This window comes from Callionymus lyra, chromosome 18 (genome assembly GCF_982586985.1).
Source record: "Callionymus lyra chromosome 18, fCalLyr1.hap1.1, whole genome shotgun sequence".
In the NCBI taxonomy this organism is placed as follows: Eukaryota; Metazoa; Chordata; class Actinopteri; order Syngnathiformes; family Callionymidae; genus Callionymus; species Callionymus lyra.
Genome location: NC_141835.1, coordinates 15,771,496 through 15,789,558, shown reverse-complemented (window position 1 = coordinate 15,789,558; position 18,063 = coordinate 15,771,496). Strand labels below are relative to the sequence as shown.

Below are 18,063 nucleotides of genomic sequence, written 5' to 3'. Positions count from 1 at the left end.
GAGTCAGTTGAGGTGGCTTGGGCACATGATTAGGATGCCCCTTAGATGTCTCAGCTGGTTTGGGAATGCCATGGGGTCTTCTAGGAAGACCTGGACAAAGCTGCTGGGGCGGAGAAAGTCTGGGCCTCCCTGCCTAAGCTGCTGCCCCCGCGACCTGAACCCGGAAGAAGACGGATGCTGAAAAACTATACTGAAACCTTCAGTAAAAAGTAAAGCAAACATGGCTTCCAAGATCACTCAGCCATAAATTGTTAGCAAGAGAAGGTTCCTGTGAAAGAGGTTCGTGTAAATGAGCGTCTTCATAAATAGAAAAATTTATTAGAGCACCAATAGTTCTGCTAACATCATATTTAAACATGTTAATTCACGTTCACACTTGGGACATTTACACACTCAAAACTTAAAACTTTTGGTTCATAGTTGCCTTTTTTTTTTGTTAAATGTAAGAAACTTCTCACAAAAAAATATACAAAACAGAATATCTACAAATGGTATCTACACTGGTGAAATCATGGGAATCCCAAAAAATTTGCAGCAGACTTTTACACCCTCGGCTAGAACATTCCTTTTTTTTTTCTTTTTTTTTTTAATCTGATGACACGAGGTTGATATTCGAAGAGTAGAAACGGTTATATTTGTTAATAGCAGCACATTGATAAAGGACCGCGAGAACCACAACGAGCATCCGAATGTCTATTCATCTTTTTTTTTGTTGTCCTTTGTCTGAGGAATTTGGTTTTGGACGGATTGTCTTCCGAGAAGCCATGCACACCCAAGGACCACAGACGCAAACCTTTAAAGCAACACTACCCAGAGTCGGGGCTTCACCAGGGTCTGCTGGATTTTAGCTCTTGATTTTTACAGACATGGTTGCGAGAGAAACTACTCAGCTGCTCCTTCTTCAATTTTTATTTTTTTTACGTCAAGATTGTTCTGACATATGGCAGTAGGGGGCGCTGAAGGAAGGACTGAGAAACCCTGCAGTGTTGCTTTATAGGACACACACACACGTCTTGAGCGGAACACTAACAACACAACCACGGGAACAGATCAGGAACCATCAGGGCAACACAGTGAGCAGGTCGGGCGTGACGGTGCATAGTAGCTTTGGCATGCTGACATCCCGAACGTAACAGCGGACGTTACATTCAGGGCGAAGGCCACAGGATTTGGAGTAAAAAAAATGGAAACTATGAATCTGATAACAAAAAAAAAAAGATTCCAAACCCTCGCACCCGAAAACACACAGATTAAGGCTGAGTTTGATTTCTAGAACGGCTTCGACGAGAGCCGGAGTCAGAGCAGAATTGATTGAACACTCGTTAGAGAGCAAAATTCGATCACCATATCTAACAGCACACCAGTTGATGTTATGGATCTTTCCTACTGCACACGAACGCACCATGGTGATGTCATTTTCATTTCGAAAAAAAAAAGATTGTGTTGGTTCAGTTGATTTTGTCATGAGTGGTTTGGAAGTCTGACACAGAAGGTCTGAACCTTCTAGACCAGGCTCTTTACGATGCTGGATGACTGCAGACGGACTTGGTGAGGGGTCCCGGTGGGTCCTCAGTGGGCAGTGTGGACGCACCTCCACACGAATACGCTGAACAAGACAAGAGTGGACTTGTGACTCATCACGACTTCTCAAGTCTTTAGAATTGTACCCGGTACCTTCTGTCGTCGCCGCCCGCGCTGACGGCGTAGTGGTCTCCGTTCGTGAAGCGGATGTTGGTCAGGTGAGCCGAGTGGCCCAGAAAGCGTTTGTGTTTGGCCTGAAACGAAAACAAGGTTTTTGGCCGTTACGTCAGAGAGCTAAAGCATCGACCCGATCAAGAGTTCGCCGACGACTCACAAACTTGTCTGGACAGGGGAAGTCGAAGAGCCGGACCATTCCGAAGTCGTCTCCGGTCACCATGTTGAGACCCGAGTGGGACACGGAGGCACATGTGACATCGGCCTTGTCGGACGTCCGGGACCAGATCCCCACCACCTCGTCCCCGAGCACACTGCAGGTCACATGATCACATCAGTGATCACATCTCAAGACCCCAAGACCTGGGTGCTCACCTGGTCCAACTGGCCCAGGTGATCCTGTCGATGTGGTTTTGCTCCGTGATGGGCTTCCCGGACGGGACCTCGTACACCAGGCGTTTGTAAGCACCAGTAGAAACCTGACGAGACAGTTTTTGAGACCTCTCCTCAAGAACTCCAGCCAGGGTCCTCACCTGAATGTGGAGACTGTCGGCCGAGAAATCCATCTGCATGACGAAGCTGGGAATGTCTCGGCAGGAGTTGATCCGGTTTAGCTGTGGCCCGAGTGTGAGATCGTAGAAGTCCACAGCGCTCTCGGTTGAACCCACAGCCAGGTAACGAGAGTTTGGGCTGAACCTGCGAGACAAAGACAGAGGGTTTGTTTCAGTCATGAGTCCTTCATAGGGGATTAGTTGAGTCGGACCTGATGTCCTGAATGGACGAGCGGCGGTCTCGTTTCTTCCCCCAGATCTTGAGCGAGGCGACCAGGAGGATGATGAACTCTCCGTTCTTCATGCCGATGGCCACCATGTCCCCCTCTGGACTGTAGCTGACCGTGCAGGCCGGGTGTCCCAGATTCACCTTGTTCAGCATCTTCTGCTCCGACCAGAACCTCATCAGAACCTCACAGCATAGCTAAGATAAACAACTGACCTTCTCCGGGATGTCCCACAGACGTACGGTTCCGTCCTCTGCGGCCGACAAGAACACGTCCCTGGATGGGTGCGTCCCTAAACCCCAGATCGGTCCGTCCATGTGTCCGTTAACCAGGATGTTGCAGGCGGCGTTTTTCTCCCCGACCTCGATTATCTCTGCATTTCGGGTTCCCACCAGAATTTTTCCCTGTGAAGATAAAAACAGTTTCTCACCGTGACGAAGACAGATGGAGACACTCATCTTTTCTAACCTTCCCCCGACACACGGAGCGAACGCAGTCGATGATCTGGCCCGTCTCCAGGCGAAAAGCACGGCAGCGCTTCAGCTCCTGGTCCCAGAGCTTCAGAGCTCCGCCCTCTTTGGACCTGAACAGCACACCCCAAATACGAAATTCTCTTTTTACGCTTAAAGTCTGACTTGTCTACAGTCTTTGATCTTAAATTCAGAAGAACTGGAACTTAAACTCAAATTAAAACAAAATTAACTAATTTCTGCAAAACCTTTTATATTTAATTTCATTGAATATATATTTATATAACCACATGGGCAATAACAATGAAACTAATAAAGCAGAAAAATATAAAATAACATTGAATAGCAATATTAAGAGGGAAATAATAGGTTAGATTGTAGATGGATAAGTAACATGTACAGTATAATATAATACTAATATTAATATTAACTGTTACTTGTGTGATTATCACATACAAATAAAACATATATATATATATATATTTTTTTTTTTTTCTATAGCTGGAAGACAAAATTACTAATTTCTCTGTGTGTTCAAATAAGTCGTCATGAGACTCACGGTCGCTCCTTGCCCCCGGTGACGATGAGTCCGTCCCTCAGTGTGGTGTACATGGTGAAGACCGGCCCAGTGTGAGCCTTGGCCACTATCCTGACTAGAACGTGCTCCTTCCACACACACACATCCCCACTTATGGTACCTGTAAAGGTCAAGTTATTCTGAAAAGAAAACAAAGCTGCACTAATCTAGTGGCCTAGGAAGCGAGCAGAGACAGTTCAACAGCACAACAGGCAGCAACCTTTGACCTCTAAAGCAGCACCAGCAACCGACGAAAAAGTTGTGAAAAAAGTATTGCACACTTTTGCAATTTCTCTTTATTAGTTTGTCTCTCTGTTACTATGTGTCTCTTGTTTAGCAGTCGCGGTTGAACCCTTTACAGGTCAACCCAACTTTCATGACTCACTCGCACTCTTCCTCTCCAAGATTCAGTAAGTCTATTATCACGACAATGTTTTAAAGTCATTACTTTAAGTTCTTCCCTGTCTGAAATCTCGGCGAACGAGAGGTTACAAGAGCGGAGTCCATTATGACATAATAATGACTTCACTCCTCCTCCAGCCAGCTGTAATCACGCCCCGCTTAGTTTACCCAACGAGTCCCTTAGAGGTGGAGACTTCTTGGATTGATGACGCGGAGTGACGAACCACAATGCTTAACCAATAACGGCAGAGTTGGTGTGGTTATGGTAAACAAGATCTAATCCATAAAAAATTTCAGTGGGCGGGGCTTAAGATCATTATCTAATGAAAATTGAATTAAAAGGGAGTTTTGTGCAAACGGACAAATACTTTCTTCTCAAGTATACACAATATTCCAACACAAAATTATATTATATACAGACTCATGTAAACACCAACAATAAACTAGAGTGAATGTCGTGTGAATACTTTTGGTGAAATTCAAGATGTTGGTTGCTATTTTAGCATGCTAACGTTGACTCTATACACTTCAAAATGTGATGACATTAGAGAATATGTTGTGTTATTAACGAGGTTGTTAGGATAATGGTTTTCGAGCTAGTATTTATAATAGTTGTCATAGTTGCATTTGAGATCACTGTTTCAGTAGAACTGTTCATCTTATCCAATAGCTATTGGTATTGGTGTCTTCTTCGATAAAGAGACCCCGAGGATTGCGACCGTCCAGGACAAGCGGTTATTGACCAGGAGTGACCTGTTGTTGGTGCTGCTTTAGCGACATGACTTGTCAGCAGGAAGTAAACTGTGTTAACACTTACTGCTCCAAAGGCCACGGACAACATGGTCTGCATGCGGGCGTCCTCGATGGAGCTCATCACTCCCTTCTTGCTCAGGAGAGCCCGGCCGGCCAGCGTCCAGAACCGCACATGTTTGATACCGACCGACACGAAGTTGGTGTCCGAGTCGGGCCGGAACTCGGCCACGAAGATCCTCTGGGTGTGACCGACCCTACTGGCCACTTTGGCCCCTGAGAGGTCGGAGGAGGTTGGTGATCGGGCGTGAGGGAAGTGAAGAGGAGAATGCAAGCGCATACCTTCTTGCCACTTCCAGATGGTGACCGTGTGTTCGGGGTCCAAACCCACCGATAGAAGCAACTTCCCCGTGGCGCTGAAGCTGACTGAGCAGACGCCGCCAGAGTGGAAGCAGCGGAGCACCGACAGGGTCTGTTTGGTCATGGCCTCCCAGACATGGATGGAAGGTGATGTTGCTGCAGAGAGAGGAGTTTTACTTTTGGGCCTTACAAGGAAATCTTGTCTGAGAAATTCACTTAAGGTGTTTTTTTAACTTCTGTCTCTTTCTTGTTATTGACGCTAGCAGTTCGTGACCTTCAAGCTCCTTTACAAAAATGTAAAACCCAGTTGGTTAACCAAAGGAAAATGAAGTATTCCTACCTGACATGTCGCCTGTGTCACCTGTAGGAAAAAAAGACTAAATTAAATACCACACGTGGATGAAGAGTACAGGGGTGACCTCCCACACACTTACCAACTTGACCCGTCGCCACCACGTTGGGGAACTTGGGGTGCTGGTTGATGGTCAGGCACAGGATGTCGTCGCTGTGTTCGACGTAGAAACTTTGGCAGGCTGTGACGGAAAAGACAGAGATGTGAGTTTCGAGAGGCGACCGAGGGGCCGGACGGACTCACATGTGGTCAGGTTGAGCACGATGCCGACGGAGGCCGTGTGATAGATGATGTCGGCGCCGTCGTTCAGGTAGTGCACGTTGTTGCGGCAGTCGTTGCCACGGTAACCAAATACCAGCTCCAGCACCAGGTCCTTCGGGAGAGAGACGGACAAGGTCAGCGAGTCTGTGGCCATGACGACCAGCGGGATGTTCTCACTTCGATCGGTCTTTTTTTCTTGCCCACGTTGTTGGTCTGGAGCTTCTCTGGCTGCGGCAGCGCTCGACTGACCGGAGGCCTGACACACACACACACACACACACACACACACACAGACACACACAGACAGCATGCTCTTTCAAGACTTCTCTGACTTTACTAAAACGTTTTTAGTCCCTTAATCAGGACCTGTCTGAGCAAAAATGCATAAACTCTCTGTGGGAATGTCACTCACCTGGAGCCTCTACATGGCAGCAGTGACGGGAGAAAGAAACAAAAGAATTAGAACTCTTACTCACTGCATCCTCCCCATGTCTGTGGACATACACGACACAAGTCAGCTCCATCTTGTCACCATGACAACCACAGTCAAAGAAAAGCTTGGCCGTAAAAGAGATTTTTTTTTAAACATTTCTGTGAAGCGACAGAGCAGAATGCCACGTGAGGTTGCCTCGAAAGAAACGGGTACTTTTACAAGTTGCCAAGTCAACTGCCAGACAGCATCTCTCCAGTATATGCTGGGTCTGACCCGGGGCATCCTCCTAACACCACATTATGGTGGTGTCTCAATTAGCTTCTCCCCAAGGAGAAGACTTTCTTCTCTGAGTCTCTCCTTGATGACAAAGATCTCATCTCTGAGAGAGAGTCGAGACAACTGCTAATATTTAAACGTTGATCTTAACTATGCAACGTTGTCTTAGTAACTCAACAGGTCCCCAGAAAACCACCATATGTCTTTAAAAACTAAGTGGAGACGGCAGTTGCTATTATTTATATTGTGGCTAATGCATAAATAGTACTATTTGAAGGTTTCAGGAAAAGAAAAACCAACAAAGAGACAGAAAAATAAAGAGTTTGTCATCATGCAGACACACAAAGCTTACCTGACGACACCTTGTCTGAAGGAAAAAGTGGAGCAGGTGCCGACAGCAGAAAAGAAGAGGAGTTGTTAGTCACACCAGAAGAGAAGTATGTCAGATTCAGCTGGGGCATCGGTACCTTTCGTCCACAGAGGGTTCCTTCAGCTGCAGGTGGGGTTTAATCCCTGTCATGGGGCGCATGCTACTGGATAAGGCCTTGACGGTGTAGGTGATCTCGTTCTCCCTCGTAACATCGCTGTCGTAACCTGCGGGAGTTTGGGGAAAGTTCAAGGATGTCCACGATAATCGCTGGAGAATCTCACCTCCGTCATCGTCGCTCTCAATGTCCGACTCCTCACTGTCGCACTGTCGCAGCTCACGGTGGCTCTCTGGCTCGTGGGTCCAAATCATGAGGCAGGTGTCGCCCCCGCCCACCGTCACGAGGAGGCTGTCGTCGTGGCTCCAGCGCACGTTGGTCACGTGCGTGCTGTGAGCCACATAGCGCTTGAACTTGGCGTATTTGCCCTGCAAGGAATAAACTCACAATTAATCGTTTTTGGACATGGATTATGGTGCATCCACCTACCTTGACAGGGTATCGGAACAGTTTGACGTAACCCAGGTCGTCCCCGGTCGCAAGCACCTTCCTGTCGGCGCTAAGGCAGGCAGCTGTGACTTCGGTGACCTCGCTGGTGACAGGCCAGATCCCCTCAACGGATGATCCCAGGACACAAGTCCAAGTGCTCCAGTCTATCTTGTCTACCTGTAGAAGAACACATGACTTTCCTGTTAAGCCTTGAAACAACAACCTCACCACAGGTTTCATGGTGCTAGTAACATGATGCTAGTAGTATCATAATGATAAAACAATTACGCTAGTACCCTGGCACCAGTACCCTGATGCTAGAACCAAAATGCTAGTAAGTAAAATCCAATAAACCCAACTCACATTTCGATGAAGTATAACTTTTGTGATATTATTGTGACTCAAAATATTGAAATTACCTAATCGCTGAGTCAGTTTACCCAAAGTTATTGAAAGTTTGAGCACATAGTTTAAAGCTGCTGCCCTCGTCCATACCTCTGTAGCTGGAATGGTCTGCCGCTTCCCTCTGGGAGCCTCGAAGAAGAACTGCTCTTTTGCACCCGTGTTGACTTGCAGCAGTTTTCCTGCGTGGGCAGAAAAAAACGAATCAAAAATCATTCTCACCTTCACTCCCTCAAGGGGCAGGCTCACCTCTCTTGTCCCAGTCCAGGTGAGTGATGTAGTTCAGGCATCCTTTACACACGCCCACCCGCTTGCTGCTCATCACGTTGTAGATGTCCACGAATGTGTCGGCCGACGCCACGGCCAGGTACTTCCCCGTCACTGAGACGGAAGTGAGGATTGAAGGGAAATATGTTGACGTTAAAACTGTAGATTAACAGGAAACAAACCTGAGGAAAAGCGGATATCCGAGATGACGTCCTTGCGATGGTGGAAGGACACCAGGTCCTCCAGGGTGTCGGCGTTGACGATGATAAAGCTGCCGTCGTTCAGACCGACTGCCAGGGCTTTGCCGTCAGGAGAAAAGCAACAGCAGCGCCCCCCTGGGAGTGACGAAGTGTTTTATTAAGAGGCACAGATGCACTCCCAGCCCGGGGTAGGAAAACTGCTTCAGTGACTCACCTTTCCTGAGTTTACGAACAGCCAACATGCAGTGGCTTGGTGAGAGGTCCCATATGCGCAGTGTTTTGTCATCGCTGACAGTGGCACAGAGGGGGAGGTGTGGGTGAGTGGCCAGGCCCCAGACCTCGCCCTCCATATGACCCTGGAGGTGCAGAGAATAGAGTTTCCCAACAGTCAACTTTAGCATTACTTGACTTGGTCTTGACGCAAGTGCGACAACAATGGAGGCACCTTAACCAGTTGAACCTTAACATATCAGTTTTATTCTTTTTTTAAGCTTTTAAGCATTTTGTGTGAGAAAAATTGCACGATGCTATAACTCCTGTTATAACCATGATGCACCGATGATGTTTGTACCATCGAGCTAAAACCATGACGCTAGTGCGATCCTGCCTCAGCATGACAATAATACATATAAACATCACATCTGACACAGTACCATGCTGCTACAAACATCATGCTAGTTCCATATATTAGTATCATGATACTACTAACATGAAACGATGCTGCTTCCATGATGCTACTTCCACAACTTCAGTACCAAGATGCTTTTTTCTTATTGTGTTAGTAATATCATGATGTAAAACTCAATTATAGTGTATCCAATTAAAACTATTTTTATATAGTACTTGTGCACTATGAATAGGTTCATTAATTGTAGGCATTAGCGCAACAATGCTATTTTGCTAAGTGTTGGCTTAAACTTCGCTCATGTTTTGAGTTATATTGGTTATAAAACCGACCTGGACCAGAAGAGTGATGGGTCCGCTCTTATCCACCTCTAGGATTTCTCCGTTCTTGGTCCCCACCAGGATGTGGCCGTGGCCAAGGGAAATGGCACGTATGGAAGGATTGTCCTCCAGCAGCAGACCTACACATCATCCAATGGTTAGTAAAAGAATAGTACAAGAATTTAAAAGATGTTCACACCTTTAGAACCCGGAGCCAAGACGGCTCTCTTAATGGCATATGTCTTTAGACACCTCTCGAAGGTGTCGTCCCACAAAGCCACTATCCCGTCCTTCCCTCCGGTCACAAAACCCTGATGGGAGAATTTGCATTATTATAGTGTCGCTTGTTCACACACAAAACTAAACTCAACAATATTCAGCATGTGAGAGTCTAAACACCTTCTCGAGGGCGTGCACGCTGAACACTGGGCCGTCATGGGCTTTGACGGTCTTTATCAAGAACATGTCCCTCCAGATGCAGATGTCTCCAGTGCAAGTCCCAGAGAAGACCATCTCCTCTGACCAGCCGTAGACGGCGCACATCATTGTCTCGGTCTTCCCCATATTTCCCTTGCGACCGATAAGACCTCCTCCTGGATCATATGAGGACCATTTGTCAACTCTGAGCAGCCTTGTGGCGTGATAGACTTGTCTCACCAGCTTTGTGCCAGAACTTCATGTGCTTGACTCCTGCTGTGATCAGCTTGTCCGGCACGTAGGGGTTAATCTTCACCACGAAGATCTTGTCTTTGCTGCCCCTGGAAGTCAAATAATCGGAATTGAGATAATCCAGATTGAACAGACAAATGGCTTTGGAGTGCTTCTGATTGCAGGACGCGATCACAATATTACTACTCTAATCTGTCGTTGTATCTTTGTGTTGTGCTTGGGTGCTTGGACCAGAACTTGTGGAGATTAGATCATATGGACCGCTGAAGTCTAAAGTTTGGCTTTCTGCTTATGCCCTCAAACACCATCATCCCTGTGGTCCTCCTTTGAGTCATTAAAGTCGTCCACAACTGTGACCAACTCACAGGAGGGCAATCACTTTTCCAGGTGAACACCACCGCTCTTCCACACTCCTCCATCAATTTAATGGAGCTGTTCGGTCACATTGCACCAGTATTCTGCCTCGCCAAGATCTCCCAGGATTCACATTTCAGTCTGATTTTACATCTTGCACAGAAGCTGTGATCCTTCGGCTCCGACTCCCAGAAGGTGCCAATTGAAAGTGACTCTTTAATTATGGATGAACAGATGCTGCTCTCGGCCAGAATCATGCTCCAGCCTTTTAAGTGTTGGCAGGCAAGAGTGTTTCTTATTTGTACATCAGTTTCATACTCATGTTATAACTGAAACTATTTAAAACCTTGAATCGTGATTAAAATTTCGACATGTCATTGTGCTAACAAACCACAAGACCAAGTCCACTTCGGACATCCTGGTTGTCTTGCAGAATTAGAACACAATGAATATCTATAACTATTAACTTACAGACTTCCAAGTTCACCAAATCAAAATCAGATCATGTCTTTACCAAGTCTATTTTGGTCTTCAAACCTAGACTTTCTGGTTTACTGTCCATTCATACTGTCATTTTCTGGCTCAAATAAGTATTGACTTCATTATGAAATAGTCTCTTTTAAAATTGCCAATGAACAGAATCTATTTTGGAATTTGTAGTTAACAGTCAAGTGTCAACTAGTGCTTTCAGGACTTTTGTATACAACTATTGTCCATTTCAGAATTAAGAGTTCAAAGTTCTTTCTAATTTATCGAGTTAACTCCACGCAAGAACAACACCTTTCCATTGTTTTCCTTTTTACCTCTACTAACATGACTCACCGCATGGCCGACAGCTTCTCGCCCTTCCTCCAGTCCCATAGAACGATGGTGTGATTGTCATCCAGACCCACTGTTGCCAACCGCTTCCCATCAGCTACAGAAAGAGACGAAAATAGGACATTACAACCGTCCCCAAGTCATCAGCACAAATTTGCCAAGTTTGGTCTCTGTTCTCCTGGGCTCCTGACTCAAACTCGGTGCGGCGCCTCATTAGGAGACGATCTGCCTTCTCGTTGACAGGCGACTAAGCTTAAAAGTTACTTTCATCTGCTGGATAATAAGTGTCGGGAGGTAAAAGAACCTGAGAAGTCGAGAGCACAGACACCCAGCTGGTGGAAGCCTTTCAGCACCGACATTGGCTTCAGCGTTTCCGTGTCCCAGATGTGTATGGCAGAGTCACGCCCCACCTGAGAAGAGCCAAAGTTTCAGAGTAACCCTTGTTTGATTCGGTTGTTGAAGGAGGTTTTGACAGGCACCTGGCCGGTTGCTACATAGTCCTTGAGGGGATGGATGGCCAGGCAGAGGATGTCATCGTCGTGGCCCATGTAGAAGCGCTGTGTGTTCTGTTGTCGGTTGTACACCACTCCGATAGCTGCCACGTGGTATACAATCTCCCCCGTTTGGGTGTAGAACAGGTTGCTCCTGCAGTCGTACCCTCGATAGCTGCAAAAAGAGTCTGTTTGAGCAAATATGTCTACCCCGGAGAGGTAATTGGGGCTCACTGGGATGCTACAAATCCCTGTTTACAGCAGCTCCAGTAGAGAAACAAAAGTGATTGCTTAGATTGTCCTCAGATGAGTGTTTGTGTGAAATCTTGTTGGTATACATATGCCCTGCGATTGACTGGCACCTTGTTCAACGTCTCCCTTGCCCTTCCCCCCCTGATACCAATTAGGGCATGAGTGGAATAAAATTAGTTCTTGTTAGCAACAATGGTTACCCCTGCATGTAATAAGTCAGCATTGCTTACCTATTTTATTTTCTGTAGCTATATGATAGTCTGAGTCTTTATTACTTGACACAAACCTGAATCACTGACTGTGTTTTGAAAGAGTTTGTATCCGAGAGTGGATTCAGAACCATTTTGAGTTAAATGCTGGTCTCAACCAAATAGATGGATTGATAGATAAAGCTTTATTGATCCCTCTGGAGGTCTGACTGATGAGACATTTCAGCTTCACTCAATACAAACCCCCCAAAAAATCATCTAATAAATGGAAACTCAGCCAGAGCAAGTGGATATCCGAGTGTTATGCAGCTGCTGCTAACATTCTGGTTTCTCTCTTGGACTGTGGAGCAAGAGTTACCCATGAATGAAATGCAGCTTGACTCCACTTCCTGGCGGCCGCTCTTTCTTCTTCATCGTCGTGAGCCTATGTTTCTCTCGGCACTGCTCTTTAAGCTGAGGTAGATCTTCTTTGTACACCTGAGGTCACGGGGAGAAGCGTTAGCTTTAGCATCACCAACTCCAACTGGCAACCAACCAACCAACCTGTCTTCGATACGTGAGCTGAGTCTCCTGCTCTATTTCCGAGTCCATCTCTGGCACATCTGACTGATCCGAGTCCGACTCTTCGCTGTGAGAGTCTGCCAAAGTCTCTGCATTGAAAAAAAAAACCGACCGAAAAATAAATATTAAATAAAACAGAGCTGTCTGAGTGGGCGAGAGGCTCGATTATATAAGTGAATCCATTTATCAGACTGCGGGGGATTTACAGCGACAAATGTATAGAAGTGCTGAGGCAGCAGTTGGAAGACGGGCCAGAACCAGGCAATGAGCTAAAGTGGCAGCTGGGGGGCCACGGCTCAAGAGTTCCATTAGGAAAATGAAATGGAAAAGACATTTAGTGCTCACTTCCATTCCAGAATGTACAGCTGAGCTCCCCCCACTTGAGAGTGACGAAGCCATTTCCAAAGGAAATTAATCATGTTTTAAGAACAGCTTCATAATTAAGATTTTAAATCTATGTGGGACCAAGAACCCAGAGAAACCAAGTGGAAAAAGGTGGAATAAACCAAAATATTGGATCATTTCTTGATTTGGATTAATTTTTACTTTTGTCATAACATGACAGTCTTCAGCTAATGTTGTGGTGTGCGCTAAAGTGCTATATCAGCAAATAAATTCACATGGGTGACAATCCTAATAATAATTTACCGTTTACTGTGTAGCCATATGAGAAGGAGAGTAAACATTCATTTAAAACCAACCCTTTATTTCAATGATGTCATTTAAAATGACTTTCGTACCTTGTGGTGCGATGTGCAGCGCTTCTTTGGACTTCCTCTCCGGTACAAACTTCCACTGGAACACTGAGTGATCTGCGCCTCCGATGGTGATGACCCACTGGTAGTCATGGGACCACCTGACATTGGTTATGTGGGCCGAGTGACCCAGGTACTTTTTGAATTTCGCACCTGTGAATCGACAAAGAAATGTCACACATCAGCACGAACATCCCGATGGGAATGGTTTTGTGTCACCTTTTTTGATACAAGGGTATCGCAGCAGCTTCACCAGTCCGTAGTCGTCGGCTGTCACCAAGACTTGATTGTTGAAGTTGGCGTCCACGGAGTTGATCTCATTGATGTTGGAGTATTTGGGCCAGATTCCATTTACTTCTGGCCCGAGCACGCACGTCCATGTGGCCCACTGGACCAGCTTCAGCTCCTCTCTGTTGGTCACCTCTTTCCCACCTGAACACAAGACAAACTAGTTTCTTTGCTTTTTCCCCCCATACTTTATATAAACGATAAACGTTTTGACTTTCCAGCTTCACTCAATATAAACCCCACCAAAAATAATCTGATAAATAACTAAACAACTCTCTATTGTTTTGACTTCCCACTAACTTTAGACCCCAGCAGATTGAGTAAATATTAGACTCAAAAGACCTGGTAAATAATTTTATGCGAGTACCTGCCAAATCACGTTAGGACCTTAACTCATTAATCCAAGATATAATGCATAATTTAATGATAGTAAGTTAGAATACTGAAGGAAAAGTAACAAACTGGATAATGTAACATTAATTGTCAGATGTCATAAGGCAGACCAGAAAAAAACGTGTGATTTTGGATTCATGGGAAAGATAAAGATGCATTACTTGGCATCCTGTAGAAGAGCCGCCTGCTGCTGCCGTCGTTGGTCTGCAGGAACTTGCTGTCGGTGGACCAGTCCATGTGGGTGATGAAGCTGCTGGAGCCGACACACTCGCCCACCTTCTTGTAGCGCTGAACCACTCCGTAGATGTCTACCGAGTTGTCGTTGGAGCCGACGGCGAGGTGGCCGCCGTCGGGGGAGTACTTGAGCTCGTGGATGGCCTCCTTCCTGTCCTTGATGTGCACCACCTCCGTCATGTCTCTATAGGAATCCAGAAGTCATTGAAAGCACTGATGAGCTGACGAGATGCGTGCGCACACACCTGACTCTGAGCACCGTAAAGGATCCGTCCTTCATCCCGAGCGCCAGGTGGATGCCGTCGGTGCTTACTGCAGCGCAGCGGATCGGCTCCTCCATGTTACAGCGAGCAATTAGAGCGTGATCGATGAGACTCCAGATCCTGAGGGAGCGAGAAAGATGTTTACCGTGAACAACGCAAACTTTAGTAACCCTGCATAGACGCGTCGTGTTCTTGAACCCGAACCTGACTGAGCGGTCATCGCTGCCCGTCATTGCGAGGGGCTTGGTGGGATGCACGGCCAGCGCCCACAGCTCACCCTCACAGTGACCCTGCATGATGAGGAAAGGCTTGTTGCGGTCGTGGACCACCACCTCGAAGATTTCGCTGTCCTGGGTGCCGACCAGGATGTGGTCTCCTCGCCAGCACACGCTTCGAACCGACAACCCTGTCACAATAAAAATAAAAAAAGACAGAAAGTATCAGTGTCAAACTTAGGCATAGGCAGCCAATACAATATAAAGTCACCAAGTCATTTTGTGTCGTCCAATTATTTAACAGACACCTCTCTCCATCGTTTTCTAAAGCACCCTTTCCGGTTAAGGATACATCCTTACAAGCCTCCTTAACTGGCTACTCTTGCAGTAGCATTGGTTCTGCTAAGAGTCTCTCCTGGATGACTGGGACAGATTTCTCATGACTGAAAACAATTGATTCAATTCCTTCCTTCTGAATACTTCTACATTTTAACATCAGGGTTTTACCTAATAATTTGGAGGAGGTTCCAATGTGACCCAACCTTGCTTATCAGTAGAACAACTGAATGCAACCACTCCAGTAATGAAGCCAAAATATAGTTGTTTACTGACAACTTGTTATGTATATGCATGAAAACTCATTAGCACTTAAGTCAACACTTGTGGCGCAACCAACATCCAAGTGGTTGTTTCAGGCCTGCCAAAAAATATATCTCTCGAAAAACATCTCAAAACACTTGACGTCCTAGAATCCACCGTCTGTTTTTACTAAAGGAAATGCTGTGCTCTTCCCATCAGGAGTCAGAAACCTTCATCGTGTTGATTACCAAACTTTTGACAAACATTAGATCCATGATGTGAACATGACATTTGCATGCGGCCCGGTGACACGCCAACGTGAGGAAGGATATGCGGACTGACGTATCGTGGTAGTCTTCATCCTGACTGACATTACCTACCTCAGCTACTTTCACCTGCAGCTACATTTAGGTCAAGACAACAAACAGCAGATGTGGGTAAAGGAGGCGATGGCATTTCAGTGACAAGACACAAATTCAACATAAGAGGAAATCAGAGTTTTGTTATACTTTTAAATCGGATAACGGTGGACTTCACCTTTGTATCCTTGGTCCGTTTCCCTGAGATCGATGACAGTAATTGGTTTGAAGTTGAGATCCCACAGCCGGACACAACCGTCTCGGCCCCCGGTGGCGAAGCCCTCTTCGCAGGCATTCATGCTGAAAATCCCTGACTGTAGGAAACGACAGGCTGTCAGTGAGGATCTGTGCAATAAATGAGCAACAGCAGAGCCAGCCTCAACCCTGGCCGTCTCTTCCTGGTGCTGGCTCGGAAATTTGCTTAACAAGGGTTTCACCTGCTACAGGGAAGCATCGACATGACAGAGAAAGGGAAATCAATTTTGATCGAGATCAACATAGCTATGGTATGAAGGAAATGGTCAGCTGAAGTACAAATGTAGGTCAATGCAAATTGTTTTTCTAGCAGGGGAGCCAATTAAGCTAACTGGGTAAATGAACAAGGTGGTAGCAGATACTTAGTGTTAATGTAAATAGCAAGGGTAGTTGAAGGGTAATGCTAATAGAATGAGAGTACATCTCAACAAAGAGGGATAGGTCATTCACAGTAGATCAACATCTGCCAGAGAATTGCTGATCAAACAGTTAATAACTCTAGCTTGTCACCCTTTAACACTGTCTACAATGAAGGGTTGTATTGTAGTCAATGACACTTCTACACAAAAGGTACCTTTACAGTGGATGGTGGCCCTCATGGCAGCCTGAGTGCCTTGAGGAAAACCTCAAGAGAGCCCCTCACCACATGCGATCACTGGAGGGAACGAAGCTGGACGGAATAGTAGCTAAAATGTGCAAAACCCCAACGGTCTTGATCACTAGTGACCTTCAAACTTCCTTTGTTTAAAGTGCTTTAATAGATTTGTGAGCATGATGATTGGCGTTTGACATTTCATACATCGCAACTATAGGTCACGCTGACAGTGCTCGCAAATGTTGTTCTCAAAAGAGCATCCAGTCAGAGGAGCGAGAGACGGGACAAAACCCAGGACTGGACATGTACTGTAGTTATTATCCCCTCCCCCACCACGGACTAACCCTACTGCTGATCTCATAGATAACGTTTAATCCTGTGTAGCAAAATACTGATCCTTTCTATTGAGCAGAATCAAACGTTGCCAGACTGCAGGGCTTTGTCTCCAAACAAAAATTGGTGAACTTGAATGGCCCTATCGGAGAGCTTCCCAGACTTACCCCGTGAGCCCCTTGAACCGTTCTCATCAGGTTGATCCCTTTCCAGACGTAGATGTCCCCGTTCAAGGCACCTGAATACGTGATCTCGTCCTTCGCACAAGCCAGGCATAGGATGGTCTGGAGTTCCCCCGACTTGCCAAACACTCCGCGTTTGGGTGTCAGAGCATTTCCACACAAGCTCCAGAACTGAAAGACAAAAATTGAACAGCACATCGGGATTATCGTAAATTGACCAACAAGGTAACATAACACCTGGTGGGGGAGGTTTAACGGATTCCTAGTTTATATCGGTGGACGATATTTAGACGATCAATATTCAAACTAATTCAAGAAGTTAATTTTATTTTGAGGTTCACAGGGTCTATCCCATCTGCTTAGTGCAGGAGGCTGGGGACACCATTAACACGTTGCCAGACTATCACAGGGGCCCTACAGAGATAAACAACCTCCTGCCTTCACATCAGCATGCACAGACACAGTCAGGCTCATTATTTATGAACAAGGTCGTCAGGATGCGGCGCCACTGCCTCGACGGGATCCATCCGACAGCAAAGTAGAGAACGGCGAAAAGAGCAAATCCGTGTCTGAACGAGTTCACGCGAAATTGAGCTCACGGGTATCCATCGCAGACGCGAGCGTGGGCACAGAAACCTGTCAGAGGCAGGTGATGCGAAAGGCAACAGGAGGATTTATTTTTAATAAGAGCTCACACTTCAGCTTTTTTTTTCTTTTTTTTTGCCTGTTCAGAGCAATAAGTACATGGCAAGAAAGCTGAGGAAAAAGATTGAAACATCTTAATATTTGTCATCCTAAAGGACGTTTTAATGAAGAATGGACTAATAGTTAAAGTTAAAATAAGAAACAATCAAACATATAATTATATAAATAATAAAATAGTAAAGATGCAATTTAAAACTGAGATTATTCTCAAAAAACGATGTGATATATTAATTGAACTCGTGATGAACTGTGATGCTAGTTTGGACAAACAGAAGAATCAATTTGCCTCCAGCACCAGAATTGATCTGCTGGTCTGCGTCAGTCCGAGTGAACGGTCACACCTCGACTCTAGACTGACAGTCTTCTCTGCGTTAACAAGCAGGATCGATTATCAGCCGCCGCCATCACATTTTGGCCTTTAGATGTCGGCACTTCAAGAGCCCGCACAGCTCCTCTCCGTCCTGGGACTC

General features: G+C 45.9%; 1 protein-coding gene across 1 annotated transcript in view; it reads right to left on the bottom strand.

Annotated features, from left to right (window-relative positions):
* Positions 1-349: 349 nt before the first annotated feature.
* The window catches only part of eml5 (EMAP like 5), a 29,182-nt gene continuing 11,468 nt past the window's right edge, over positions 350-18,063 (bottom strand). The window contains exons 5-44 of the mRNA XM_087779338.1: positions 16,874-17,059; positions 15,702-15,837; positions 14,575-14,776; positions 14,353-14,490; positions 14,035-14,291; positions 13,412-13,624; positions 13,178-13,345; positions 12,420-12,526; positions 12,235-12,353; positions 11,404-11,590; positions 11,229-11,334; positions 10,928-11,021; positions 9,740-9,840; positions 9,482-9,675; positions 9,282-9,393; positions 9,095-9,222; positions 8,352-8,493; positions 8,120-8,272; positions 7,920-8,051; positions 7,764-7,852; positions 7,269-7,445; positions 7,006-7,207; positions 6,822-6,948; positions 6,707-6,721; positions 6,058-6,066; positions 5,823-5,901; positions 5,628-5,757; positions 5,467-5,565; positions 5,373-5,393; positions 5,015-5,188; positions 4,740-4,948; positions 3,503-3,660; positions 2,942-3,056; positions 2,689-2,877; positions 2,459-2,631; positions 2,229-2,391; positions 2,071-2,174; positions 1,856-2,009; positions 1,675-1,775; positions 350-1,606 (exon numbers count right to left, since the gene is read on the bottom strand). Of these exons, the coding sequence (XP_087635464.1) occupies positions 1,570-1,606; positions 1,675-1,775; positions 1,856-2,009; positions 2,071-2,174; positions 2,229-2,391; positions 2,459-2,631; positions 2,689-2,877; positions 2,942-3,056; positions 3,503-3,660; positions 4,740-4,948; positions 5,015-5,188; positions 5,373-5,393; positions 5,467-5,565; positions 5,628-5,757; positions 5,823-5,901; positions 6,058-6,066; positions 6,707-6,721; positions 6,822-6,948; positions 7,006-7,207; positions 7,269-7,445; positions 7,764-7,852; positions 7,920-8,051; positions 8,120-8,272; positions 8,352-8,493; positions 9,095-9,222; positions 9,282-9,393; positions 9,482-9,675; positions 9,740-9,840; positions 10,928-11,021; positions 11,229-11,334; positions 11,404-11,590; positions 12,235-12,353; positions 12,420-12,526; positions 13,178-13,345; positions 13,412-13,624; positions 14,035-14,291; positions 14,353-14,490; positions 14,575-14,776; positions 15,702-15,837; positions 16,874-17,059 (5,400 nt within the window). The 3' untranslated portion in view covers positions 350-1,569. The remainder of the gene's footprint in view (positions 1,607-1,674; positions 1,776-1,855; positions 2,010-2,070; positions 2,175-2,228; positions 2,392-2,458; positions 2,632-2,688; positions 2,878-2,941; positions 3,057-3,502; positions 3,661-4,739; positions 4,949-5,014; positions 5,189-5,372; positions 5,394-5,466; positions 5,566-5,627; positions 5,758-5,822; positions 5,902-6,057; positions 6,067-6,706; positions 6,722-6,821; positions 6,949-7,005; positions 7,208-7,268; positions 7,446-7,763; positions 7,853-7,919; positions 8,052-8,119; positions 8,273-8,351; positions 8,494-9,094; positions 9,223-9,281; positions 9,394-9,481; positions 9,676-9,739; positions 9,841-10,927; positions 11,022-11,228; positions 11,335-11,403; positions 11,591-12,234; positions 12,354-12,419; positions 12,527-13,177; positions 13,346-13,411; positions 13,625-14,034; positions 14,292-14,352; positions 14,491-14,574; positions 14,777-15,701; positions 15,838-16,873; positions 17,060-18,063) is intronic.